The 14,476-nt window shown below is 35.8% G+C and overlaps 1 protein-coding gene across 1 annotated transcript; it reads right to left on the minus strand.

Annotated features, from left to right (window-relative positions):
- Window positions 1-3,512: 3,512 nt before the first annotated feature.
- Window positions 3,513-13,625, minus strand: LOC144446749 (uncharacterized). Its single transcript, XM_078136575.1, has one exon. The coding sequence runs from the start codon at window positions 13,597-13,599 to the stop codon at window positions 11,545-11,547; it is 2,055 nt and encodes a 684-aa protein (XP_077992701.1). The 5' UTR covers window positions 13,600-13,625; the 3' UTR covers window positions 3,513-11,544.
- Between the last annotated feature and the right edge of the window lie 851 nt (window positions 13,626-14,476).

The following is a 14,476-nucleotide window of genomic DNA, read 5'->3' on the forward strand; positions in this document are numbered from 1 at the left end:
TTCATATTCGGGGTCAGTTGATGGAAATGACAGGTTGAGTGTTTACTTTTGTCGAGATGGATAGGACATTATGAAGAGCGCCAGTTGCCAGGGTTATGTATACGATATACACTCTATGCAAAGTAATATGGTTGTGTTTGACAACCTGTTGGTCAGATCATATCAGATCACCTGACCTTGTGAAATTTAGCTGAGTCAGACAACCTGGTGGGGTCCAGATCTAATTTTGACATTTCGATGGCGAAAGTAATTAGAGTCAAGATGGGTAGATATAAGTCCTCTAGTAGGGAACAGGTTAGGTGTTTTCAAATTAAGTGGGAAACAAAGACGGAGGAATGGTCTTACGACTTTAGCGCAGAAGGCCGTGGGAAAAAGTCTACCTCGGTTCCTGATATTGAGGCCGGGACTGAGCCAGTGTGATTACAATTACACGTGAAACAGCTGAAAATGGTATATTGAAATAGGTACTGAGTATGATTTTGTTGAATGAACGATCTGTCCAACAACAATGAATGCATACTTCGTAGGGACTGAGACTATAGAACTTGAGGAGATAGATACAAGTTCAATATAAAAGGACAAGAACTTGCTCCCAATGAGGTTGAATTTAAAACCTTGTATTTCTACCTTTCGATTCGGCACAAAAGACCTTCGTCAGAATTTTAAAATGAATAAAAATCACTGGATAACAAATAAAATGTAAAACATCTTGAAAAATAGGAAAGCGCAACTTTAAAAATGAAACTCGGTAAAAGGTAAGAATGAAACAGAAATCGCATGTAAACAGGACTAATAAAATGCCACAGTAAAACCCAAACCAGCGAAGTGACAATTTATAGTTTACAAAAAAGTTACTATGTAAAACCGAGGATAAAATGTGGAAGGCAATAAAACTAAATGTTAAAACTTATGTCACAAATAACATTCATAATTTTAGTAAATTCAATATTTTAACTATGTCACATGTCCCACTTAGACTGAAAGGTCAACAGATTCTCTCAAGGATATCGGATTCAGACCACAAGATTTCAAGCGTACTCGATCGAGTATGTGAGACGACAGTCTACATTTCATACATAACTAGAATTCGTATTGGTTATTTATCAATGTTTTTGAGAATAGTCTTTATATTGGGCATAGCAACTCCTCCTGAAGACTTAATATGGTTTACATTAATTATTCAGCCGCACACATGCGTTATGTAAATTTGGACTTTAATGACAATAAAGATAGATTACACTTGGAACTGGCCGGCAGCAAGCAGGTACTTCGGGGCAAGTTAAGTCAATGAACGAGGCATATGCTAAGTGCTTGCCATGGTTCGAGTGTAGACTTTGGCTTGAACATGAACCTGTCTGTAGTCTGAACTAATTCCCTAAAGTTCAAGTGATACGAATATAGTTACATGATCTATCAGCTGAGTGCGAAGATCAACAAGTAACACTTACAATTAAAGAAGTTAAGTACTGTTGGCCGGGTTGAACAAAAGTGTAGTAAAGCGATGCTAGTATATATGTTGATAGTCTGTAAGGCACGCCGTGAAGGGGCGCCCTCACACATTGGCCAACCGTAAGAGGAGGCCGGTGAGGGTGGAACGGCACGACGTATCTTTAATCTTACAGTCTAGTATGTTGACAGTGTAAACAGTTAAATGTTACCACAGTGTACATGTATATATGTAGTACATGTATACTAATTACTATCAGCTGAATCTACACTATGAAAAGGCTTGCTATTGGTTGTTAGGATTGCAGATTGCTCTTTCATTCTGACTAGTAGTCGCTTTACATTTGTAATGGCTACTCAGTTGAGGCACTGTGATAAGGCACGTCAATCAAAACGATAAATCTATCACTGTGGTCTACATTTTGAATACTATTATTTTGGTAGGTTATGATTTTGGTGTTACTTGCATTGTAGGATAACTGTACAATTTAGAGATAGTTTGACATTACACAGGGGAGAGCCAGAGAAATAAGGAGGGGTGCCACTTTTTAAAAATAGCACCAATAGAGTTGTAGCACAACTGTATTTGGCTGTTGCTTTGGACATGACCTTGTAACTAGGCATATTTGCAAACATTTTTTGAATCTTTATTAACTTGCCTACCCTTCCCACTTTTCATCTTTGCAATATAAACCATCATTTAGCTGTTACTATCGGAGTGGTCCTGTTGCTAGGCATATTTGCATACATTTTTAAATCTTTAGCTACTTACCTACACCCATTCCCTGTTGTTATCTTTGTAATATGCATCATCATTTCACTATTGCTAAGGGCACGGTCATGGTTGCTAGGGTCAATTGTATCAAAATGTTTTCAAAAATAATTGCACAATAATACCGCCAGAAACATCCCCACCAAGTTTCAACACATTCACCATGCAGTTTCAAGATATAAGTTTTTGACCAAAAATTGAGATTCTTAGACCTAATTTGCATATCACTGAAGTGATCATCACGTTATGAATACAGCTTCATTTACACATCCCCAGATGTATCACCATTAAATTTCAGCCGGACCTGCTCTGAGTTTGGGAACTATATATTTTTGACAAAAAAGACATTTTTAACCCCATCATATCTTCATAATTCAACCTATCATGCATATCAGTGACGGGATCATCATGTCATGGACAATTTTTAATCTAAACTCCCCTAAGACTGCTCGCCCACCAAATTTCAGCCTAATCTGCTCAGTAGTTTTTTGACCAATAAGATACACTTTAGCCCTAATTTGCATCTCACTGATGGGATCATCATGTCATGAACAATTCTTAATCTAAACACCCTTACGGATGTTCCAACCAATCATCAGATCGATCTGCTGAATAGTTATGGAGTTTAAGGGTTTTTTAAACCAAAAATCATATTTTTTTACCCAAATCACATGCTGGTTCTAAGATCATTTTGATTTGAATAATTTCCCAACTAGACACCCAAGGTAATATACCCACCAAATATCATAGCAATCGGTCCACTTGTTTTTTACTTTAAGTTGTTTACAAACACACACACATCCACATAGATAGACAGACACTTTGCCATGCTTATAGCACAACTGAAGCTAATCAGTTCAGTTTGTGCTAAAAATCGAATCTTGAGAAGGACGACATTTTAGAAAATTGGATTAATTTTCACTTTGACCATATGTATTACCTAGCTTTGCATTATTTTGTGGTTTTGGCATCCCACCAATTACACCATTCCACATCCCGTTGCTGCCACATCTAACCACTGACCGTTAGGGACTGATCAGTTTGTTTTGATGGGGGTTGGGTTGATGGATAGTGGGGGTGGGGGCAGATCTTTGATCTGTGGGTGTATGTTTGTATGTAATGTATGTATGTATGTATGTATGTATGTATGTATGTATGTATGTATGTATGTATGTATGTATGTACACATCTGTGTGCACATGAATGCATGTGTGCAGTGCATATATTCAAAAAAGATCAATCGCAAACAATCTGTTATCACCAGACCACTCTCTTGTGCAGACATAATCGGATACAATTTTGACATTTTATTTTGCTTTAATGTATAACTCGAATGACATGGGTCACAATTGCCTTCAACACATTAATAAACTTTGGCGTTAGCCAATCTCATCTTCAAGTTGCAAATAATTTACAACATACAAGCAGTCCATGCAGGTACTATTCAGCTACTGTTTGACTTGACAATCCCTCCAGAATAACTGTATGCTACTTACAGGGGTCAATGTGAAGCTAATTACAAGGTTGCCACTGAGTAGAAAACATAAGTATACTTTATCACTCATTAGCAATACAGCCAACAGATGGGCTTGTTTCCTAACCAATCAGGAAGAACCTTATAAAGTACTTCACATCTGCTGACAGATAGCTACTCATCTAATTTGAATACACTCTGAATGCTAATTATCTCATGCATATGCAAAATGGAAGAAACACCCTCGACTAAATATAGATTACAAAGTGATACACTAAATAGGCGACATGCTCCTTTAACGCTAAGTGAGACATTTGGGGTACAAACTGAAGAATTTACATCTCCCAAGTTTTTGTCACTATTTCTGATGAAGTCAAGTTGCGTGAAATATGTCTTTCATGATTTCGTATAGAGAGTTGTAGCGGCCATGGTCATCATGAGCTTAATGTCTGCATGTGACTTCCATTCTTGCCTTTGTGTAAATATGAACATGCTAAAAGTATCACAACAAATACAAATTGCACAACAGCTGCATAAGTTAAACACTCTGATCTCAATAAAATGATTGAAGTACCGTATGTATAGCATCACTGATGCAAGGACTAAAAATATAACTTAAAAATTAGTTGACTTGAAAGTTGAAAATATATACTATTATGGCAGGAAATGTGCACAAACTGACAATCCAACAATATGATTTTGTTGGATAGAAATATACACATCTCATTAAGATAACATAAAAATAAATTATATGACAATTGCGGCAGGAAATGTACACTTACAAAGTCACTTGAAATTGACAATAGCTATACTACAAAGAAATGTACACTTACAAAGTCACTTGAAATTGACAACAGCTATACTACAAAGACATGTACACTTACAAAGTCACTTGAAATTGACAACAGCTATACTACAAAGAAATGTACACTTACAAAGTCACTTGAAATTGACAACAGCTATACTACAAAGAAATGTACACTTACAAAGTCACTTGAAATTGACAACAGCTATACTACAAGAAATGTACACTTACAAAGTCACTTGAAATTGACAACAGCTATACTACAAGAAATGTACATTTCAAAAATATTCTCACATGAAATTGGCTAGTAAATACTTTGATTGTCATGAGAAATATACAACACATACAAATATTCTTACTCAAAACTGACAACATGGTTGCTAGAATATGAAATGTACACAGATGTAAATAACACAAAATGACAATATCCATGTATGGGAATGTCGATACTGCATGTAAGTATGGAAAGTCACTATAGTCAGCTAAACATTTATGGAATGTCATGGCAACAGATATTATTTATTTGAGATAGTGGCACAGCATTGTTAGACTGTAACATACACCATATTGTTACACCCTCATTGACTTCTCTTCAGAGAGAGGGGTAGGCCAATGAGTGACAGCGCCCCCACGTGGTATACCTTACAGATTCCAGTACTGCATACAGTTCATGCAATCCAACTATTTTGTTTACTCTATTGTAGTGAACTTGACTTTCTTCTTGTCCATCCTTTAATAACCATATTGCAAGTTCACTGCTTGCACATTAAAGTGGCCATAACGATGAGGATTTGGTATATATTTTTGTGATTTTATTTTACAAACCAATTTTATTATGGCTTCCTACTTGGAAAATCGATGTGAAACAACAAAGACCAAGTTTGTGTTTGAAACTCAATACATTTCAAAAAGCTAAAAATGTGTCAAAAGTTTGTTATTGTACATACAATAAAAAACATTGTACACATTTATTATGTTTTTGCAATGTATCGAGCTACAAACACAGACTTGGCATATATTCATTCACATTGATTTTTCAAGTAGGAAGCCATGATAAAATTGATTTATAAATTAAATGTCCGATGTAAATACCAAACCCTCATCCTTATGGCCACTTTAAAAGTCCAATAAAAATTCAATGCTACATGTCAGTGTGTGAAACTTGTCCTAATAAAGGTGACAGAATGAACACACATTTAGTATTTCAAAATACACAGGCATGGTAAAATAATTATTTCAGAGAATTGCACGTTCATTTAAAAAACAAAGACATGGTCTAGAATTATTTCAGGAATTGCACATTTTTTCAAAATAATGTGAAATGTAATTGTTGTTTCTTGATCTTGTGACCTACCACATTGTTTATAAGCACAAGTTTTTTATGGAATATTTGCAAACTAGGACAGACACAAACTAAAGCTATTGTTGTTGCATGTGGCTGATTACAAAAGTGGGTGATTGCAGCTGCTAGCAGTACCATGGTGATGTGGATATAATCACCCTGTAATCAAGTTAACATAAACACTGAATGTTCAGCCACTTGAGAAAATTTACTATCAGAGACACCACACTACTGAGAGTGTATTTATATTAATATTCATTTGATAGCTTATATCAACATCTTGCAATAATAGTACCTTTAGCCTCAATCTGATTAAAATCTGATGTGGTGAAAGCAGCTAGATGTCTTTATTTACCTCTATTCCCATCGTTTTGTGTCGTTTGTTTTGTTCCAGGTGATCGGCGCCTTCCCACATCTGACCCTGTTTAATAGAAAATCTTGTTTGAATCTCAAGGATCTTGAAAGGTTTCTTCAACTAATCAGCACACTTCTTTCAAAATCGTTCAGAGAGATGGCACCGCCACTGACAGGTTGTGTTGTCAATGCAATATTCTGTGTGTATGTTTGTTTTTCATTTTTTCAATTTCTCCAATGTGCACAGCTGCCAACATAACGCTCATCCTGATTGGCTACTCAAAAGCGCAAGATCCAAACAAGATTTTCTATTACACAGGGTCAGTGTGGGAAGGCGGCGATCACATGGAACAAAACAAACGACACAAAATGATGGAAATAAAGGTAAATAATAAAGCCATCTAGCCACTTTCAACACATCAGATTTTAATCAGATTGCTTTAGCCTGTGTCTGTGTCAGCTTGCTGATTGTTCATCTCCCATTGTAGTACCAAATGTGACCAATTACGACAAATATCTTTATAATCTCATGCTTATTACTACAGTAGGTGTATTTTATGATCACAAGGTCACAAAATATATTTCATGACATTTCACAAAACAAGTACACATGTATGACAATATAACACTGTAATGTAAGAATTCCATGCAAATAGTAATTGTCATTGTAGTTTGTCATGTTAAACTAAGAAAGCTAAAACTTACACTTAAATATCTATATCACTTCCCTAAAATGTTGAAATGTCTTGCCTGTGGCATCTATGAAGTATCACTTCTAACATTTACTGTGTTAGGTTTGATACTACCAAAACTAAGAGAGTATAGAATTTCAAATAATCGGCACGGTGTTTTTTGCATCTAACACACAGCTTTTAGTTACCAATTACAGAGATATACAGACACTGACAGTGTGCAAGCATGACGGTAAAATAAAACATTTATCTCACTGTGAACATGAATCAACATTGATCAGTTGAGACACTGAAAGTTCAAACACTAATTCAAATTAAAACCATGTTCTCAGTGAGATAATATGTATTATTTTAAGTGTGTTTGGCTCTCAGTGTCCGTATTTTGTTAATGTATTTTGTAACAAAAATTGTTTACTTAGACGGGAAAACACCATGTTGCCAAATGCTATACTGTCTTAATTTTGGTAGTAGTTGTGGTATGAGTCTATTACATATTGACCAGACTTGTAAAGTTGGGGTTTGTTTTTTTTCTCCCCCATATTTCAGTGATTTTTATAAGCTATATTGAATGACAAGTGAAATCTCACATGACCATGAAATCAAATCTCATATGACTACATAACAGTATTAGCCAAAATCCTGACTTGACATCCTCATGATCTTGGTGATCATCACAACCTTTTCAAAAGATAGCGTCTAGTTTGAATACATTATGGTCACTATTTCACATGCAAAAAATACAAATTTTTTAAAATTATTCACAAAGGATAATTTATAGTGACGTTATAAGATAAATATCATTTAACAATAATTTCTACAAAAGCCTTCAGAATTAATGATATTCATATGTCTTATTCCTCCATCGTATACATGTACTGACGTTTCTGTATACTTGTATTCCGCACCAAAAAAAAATCAGGTCCCCAATGGCTCCCAATGCAATCACGATTTCAACCTGTTATTGTACAACATATGTATTCAACTGATTCCCAATTAATGTGTACAGTACGTGTCTGATCATTAGTATTTTTAACAATTCTATGTGAATATATTGTTCACTGTCTGATCAAAAAATTGAAATCCCAGTTACAGCTTATACAGCTTTCAAAGAGGACAACGGTTTGTGATAATGTTGCAGTAATAAAATTTCGACGGGGGAAAAAAAAGGCAGGTAATTCAAAACATAAGTCAGCCATTGTGTACATGTAAATCATCTTATCATACCATGAAAATAATAACATTTCTAATTGATAGTAACACACTGATAAAAAGACCTGTCAATCAAGCCCATTGTACGAAAAAGGTCAGAGGTCAAATGTTCATGGATTTCAATATTTCTTATGTTAACTTGTAGGAATTCTCATTTGATATTATGGCATCATTTATGTGTTACCAATTACTACTGTCACCTCCTCAATACAGCAATCATTTGAAAATCTTTGGATCGAAAACAAAAAATCAAACATAACAGGCTGAATTGGTTAAGTCATAGCAACTGACACATACATTGTAAATAATTACAAACTGCAAAGAGTTCAAATATTATGTAAATACAATATACTGCTGAAAATTTAATAAAATTGTGCTCAACACTAAAATTTTCATAGTTGATTTTATCAACTATACTGTTAACAGCCAGTAAAATACATGATTTTTTTTCTAAGATCTTGTATGTACTTTAAGAAGATAACACTGGCATAAAATATTTTTCTGTTATTCATCTAAAAGCAAACCTGAAGCTTGTGTGTCTTTTGCATTAAATAACATCTTTGAATACAAAAATAAAACAAACACCTACACAATTGGATTTACTAAATACATCAACGTCACATTGCACAATCTAGTACAGCCTGTATCATAAGGCATTTCTACGTGAGCGAACACTAATTGAATTCAATTTACTTGAATGTTATTCTGTGAATACATCTCTCATATGCAGAACTATAACCTGATCGCAATACTGAAATTACTTGAGATTATTTCAGTATGCAAAAAAATTAAAATATGATTTCAAAATCACAGACATTGTTAGTTTTGTTATGGAAATTGTCAAGACATTCAAGAAACAGCATAAAACACTACTATCTATGTTTCTACTGGGTGATTCATTTTTTTCCCTTTTCATGGCCTCAGTCGATAATCAGATTCTAAGATGAGGACCATATCTTTATCTATCACTTTATAAAATAATACATCGGGGTCAAACTCTGATTTACGAAAATAATCTATATACACATTCTCTTTACTCTATCCGATACGTCTAGTCTGGTCAATTTCAGTACACAAAATCTGTCATTTTCTCTTTTCTCCGTTCTCGATTTGGATAATTCATGCACCAAGCACTAATATATTCTGAGATGTTGTCAACTGCTTGATAATTTATGCAGTAGACTCTTAAATCTATTCCGTTGCATTTCAATTATTCTTGTGACTTCAGGTCACTCTCATTTCAATCCTCCTGTATTATTTCTATTCATGACTACACTGATTTGGATATATTGAAGACTGATTAAGGAACAGAATTATTTCATACTGTATGGAGATGTGAATTTCAACCGCTGCTTTGCAAGAATAAAATTAGCATATGAAATGTTATTATTTCTAATTTTACACTACCTCACTATAAAGTCACGTCAGGACATGGTATAGGTGATTAAATCATCTATATTCTATCAACTAATACATCCTTGAGGAATCTAATCTAACTATAGATTTAATTATAATACTAAAATACAAAATAGTATTGATTGATTTAATTTTAGAAATTATGTCAATTTTTATTTCCGATTCTAAACTTGCAAATATTTGTCATCCTAAATAGTGATTCATGAATATAATCAATTTTCTATTTCTTTAGTTCTCTGATTAGACAGGAAATACCATATCTTTATGGCATTATTACTATGACGACAAGTAATGTCTCAATTGTCATCACAGTTCACATGAAAATCATTTGGAATTGATTTTTTTTTTATCATATTGCAATCTGCAATTTCTTGATGTAGTGATGAAAATATCAACTGGCTACTTTGCTATGTACAGTGTAGCCATGTATCAGCTATTTTGATACAATGTAGCCATATAACCAGCTATTTTGCTACAATGTAGCCTAGTATTCAAACTATTTTAATACAATGTGTCCATGTACTCAACTATTTTGATACAATGTAGCAATGTATCAGCTATTCTGATAAATGATAGATACATATTGACCATCTTGGGATGTATCAACTGATGATATAAGGTAGCAATTAATGTATCAATTATCTTGATACAGTGTAGCTACATATTCACTATGTTCAATATCAACCATCATGATATAATGTAGCTAAAATGCACTGACTTCATGGTATCTATACATCAACTATGTTGATGTTAAGTATATCTATGTATTGACTTGATAGTGGTAGCAATGCATAGTATCAACTATATTGATACAATGTTGCTATGTTTAATATGTACTAACTACTTTGATGTAGCTATGTACCAACTATTTTGGTACAATGTAGCTACATACTAACTATGTTGCTGTAGCTACATTGTACGTATCTACTACTACTTTGATATAATGTAGCTAGGTATTGACTCTATTGCTGTAGCTATGCATCAACCATCATGACACAATGTAGCTATGGATTAACTATATGTTGATGCAAATGCATATGGACTGTGTATAGCTTTGTATCAACTATATTGATATAATGTAGCTATGTATTGACAATGTTGATGTAGCTAAGTATCAACTATTATGATACAATGTAGCTACATTTTTGTATGTATTGACTATGTTGGTATAGCTATGTATCAACTATTTTGATAAAATGTAGCTATGTACCGGTATCAACTGTTATGATACAATATAGCTATATAAACCACCATGATACAATGTAGCTATGCATAGACTTGATGTAACTATGTATCAACCACCATGACACAATGTAGATAACAGCTACTTTTGAAAGTATGCTATCAAATATATTGATGTACATTCAGTGAGTTGGTAATCTTTATGTACATTTTTGCTAACTATAACCTATCTTGACAATACATCACATTATAGCAATCTGCCTAAAACATTTCAATATATGCTATTTATGAGTCATAACACATGTTTGGAATTTGTAGAATTTCATTAATCAGGCATATGAAATCTCTGTCGTGAGTGACGAATACTTTCCTACTCATATTTAGATGAGACAGCCAAACTGTAAGTACAATTACTTACATGTTTGTATCAATGACACCGCTACTGTTATCAATCAGGGAATGCATTCATTGCTGACAAAATGTGTGACAATACTGATAAGTGAGAGGATATGGGTAAAACTTACACATTACTCTAAATGTTGGGTGTCGCTGTGATTGAGATTTTTGACTTCATCATTAGTTCTCAATAGCAGTCTTAGACCTTCATACTTTGACTCATTCTTATCACTATTATCACGTAGTGGAACCATTCAGATTTGTCTTGGGCGCTGACTTGATAATGAGAACATCAGATTATTGAATCATCTTTTTCCATATTTGGGCATGTACTGATGATGGAGAGGAGTGATGGGATTGCTTAGTGTTGTTGGTTTGTACAGTACCTGTATTGTCCACCTTGACTCTTGATATTTGTTCATGTGTTCAGTCGGGAGATCTTTGTGACAGTTCTATTTAGTTGGAATATCTGAATGCATTTACCCTGTGGGTGCCAAGGTTGGTAACTACCAGTACTCCATCCCGGACAACTGTCATTCCAAGTGGACCACTGACACCATCAACTTCACTGATGATTAGACGGGTGAAGTCTCCATTAGGTGCAAACAGCTGTACACGGTCGGCACAATCAGCCACAATGATGTTGCCTTGGCCATCAACACAGACACCAGTTGGGCCAATGAATTGGCCGGGACCAGTTCCACAGGAACCAATGGTGCGAATGTGTTGGCCACTGATGTCGTAGATCTTGATACAGTGGTTGCAGTGATCTGAGATGATGATATGGTCATGCAGATTATCTACAGCAACATATCGGGGCTCGTTGAACTTCAGATCCTCATCACCTCTTGATCCAAATGTATGCAGGAGCTTACCCTCCAGATCATGGATGGTGATTCGGTGTTTGCCGATGTCAGTCACCACAATGCGTTTCTTCTTCTTGTCTATGGCAATCCCATATGGTTGTTTCAAAACGCCGTTGTCTCCGAAATGCAATACATATTGCCCATACAGCGTGAACTTCTGGACGCGATGGTTGTATTCGTCAGTGATGAAGACATATGGTTCTTCTTCTTCACTGATAGCAACATCAAGTGGTAGCTCAAATTGGCCATTGCGTTTACCACGAGATCCAAACTTGCACTCAAACTTGCCATCTTTATTGTATATTTGAATTCTGTCATTATCACGGTCAGTAACGGCTAGGTATTCACCATCCTCAGTTGATGCTACACCACTCGGCCAATCAAACTCACCACCTTCATGTGTACTATCATTTAATTCCATCACAAGCTTTTTCTTCTCTGTTTCAGCGACTTTCTGATCTGTTTGCTTCATATCCATTTCTTTGGCTTCTGTGGGGGATTCCTGGGAGGAAACCGATTGGGTATCCGATGCGCTCCCGTTTTCTCGGCTTTCATACTTTATCTCTCCAAGTGGATGTTGCTTGGGATTTTGCAAATTCTCATTGGCGATGAAGTAGAGATGACTTAATCTTTCAAGTGTTACGTCTTGTTGTGGAGACACTTGTGATATTCCCTGCAACCTATCAACCACTTGATCCTTGATCGACAGGATCTCTGCATCACTACCATGGTGCAGTGCCTTCTCAGTGAAGTCGAATGCATCAGTCAGATTCTCCAACCCAGACTTCAGACTATCTTTATGAGCCGCTAGATGTTTCAAACGACTCGTGCAGATTCTTTCTAATTTCTTTACCAGCTCCTCTTCTTGTTTCTTAATAGAAAGCATGAAGTCTTCAACCGTTTTGGAGATAATGTATTCAGCTTGGCCTCTATTTGCAATCAGATTAGCTTCGACTTCCTCGACTGTATCGCAGGCATCCTGAAAAGCGGATATCTTTTCACTCACATCTTTCATTAGGCCGTCTATCACGTTCTTATGTTTAGTCACTTCATCTTTCAGATACGTATGTGTATGGTCTTTGTGTTCGATCAGGATACAGTCTCGGCAAATGGGCGTGTCGCATGTCTCACAGAAAAATCGCAACGTTTCTGTGTCGTGTTTCGAACACGGTTCTTCATACTTAGCTTTTCTCTGTGTGGTTTGACTACTCTCCGATAATGAGATGACGCGATGGCGGCGAGTGAATCGGGCGATGCGATGATCGTGCGTTGCTGCACAGTTGTCACAGAGGAAATCGACGCACTCTAGACATCTGGACGTCGCTTCAGCGGGATCTGATCCAGGGCACACCGTGCAGTACGCCTTGCGGTTCGAGCTATCTTCTTTCTGAGTGAAAGCGTCGGAGAGATTGAGAATGAAAAAATTATCTTTCAAGCCCATCACACCATTTTCCGGTAACAATGTCTCGCAACGGCACATCGGGCAAGGGATTGTTTTGCTTCTCTTCGGCACAACCCGCATCAGACACACTTCGCAAAATGTGTGAAGGCATGGTAGTACTTTCGGTTTGGTGAACACTTCAAAACATATGTGACAAATTAGAAATTCTTCGCTGATTTGGTGGTAAACCGATTGCGATGTCATCTTGTTCGTGTTGACAGTACAAGCGATCGGTGTATCGGAAATGAGATGAAAGTTGTGTCATGTGACAATGACGACTGTATGACGTCATTACAAGAGTCAGGTTGACCTCACCTACAAGGTCAAGCGCTTGCTAGATGCGTAATAATAGCTAATATAGTAATAAACCAAATTGACTACGGGGGCTTTAGGCTAAATACATTTTATCAGCTTCTGGTGTTTAAATTTGTATCATAAGACACAGACATTTACAAACAATATCTGAAAATTCCAAAACAATCTCACCATGTGAAAAAATGAATACTGAAAATTACTATCCAGTGAGTCACTGCGTATAAATAGTGATTATACATTGTATTAAACTTCATGCAGGCGGTAGGTAGATACCACAAGCACTTGTTTCCTGAGATATGTATCAGAATATGTTTATATCAGAATACAATGAAATATCGATAATATTGACGTTTTGGCGGCCAATTACATATGAAAGGGCTAAAATAGCCCGGGAAAATAGCACGGGTTTCTAGGATCGCCTAAGTCTCCACACCACGTACACACGGGTGTATATTGTATTCTGAAACATATTCTGATAGTGCCTGTGGTAGATACATGAAGTAGCGCATTATACATGTGTAAAAAATGTTAATAAAAAGATGCTTTGTGGTAACAGGTGTACTCAGAAGGTTTGACACAGACCATACTTCCGAATGAATGTGGGTGGGGTGAAGGTGGGGTAGGTGAATGAATGGAAACGATAGATACTACAAACATTTATCACAGAAAGCTTAAATGCTCCAGTATTTTTATTTAGATTATAGACGCGTTACCTTTGTTTTATACCCAGTTTAAATCAGTCTGTAACTAAAAGGGAACTGTTTGG

Source organism: Glandiceps talaboti, chromosome 15 (assembly GCF_964340395.1).
Source record: "Glandiceps talaboti chromosome 15, keGlaTala1.1, whole genome shotgun sequence".
Lineage (NCBI taxonomy): Eukaryota > Metazoa > Hemichordata > Enteropneusta > Spengelidae > Glandiceps > Glandiceps talaboti.

Bases quoted from the DNA above. Each gene is read 5' to 3' on its own strand.
- LOC144446749 (XM_078136575.1), bottom strand. From the start codon at position 13,599: ATGACATCGCAATCGGTTTACCACCAAATCAGCGAAGAATTTCTAATT.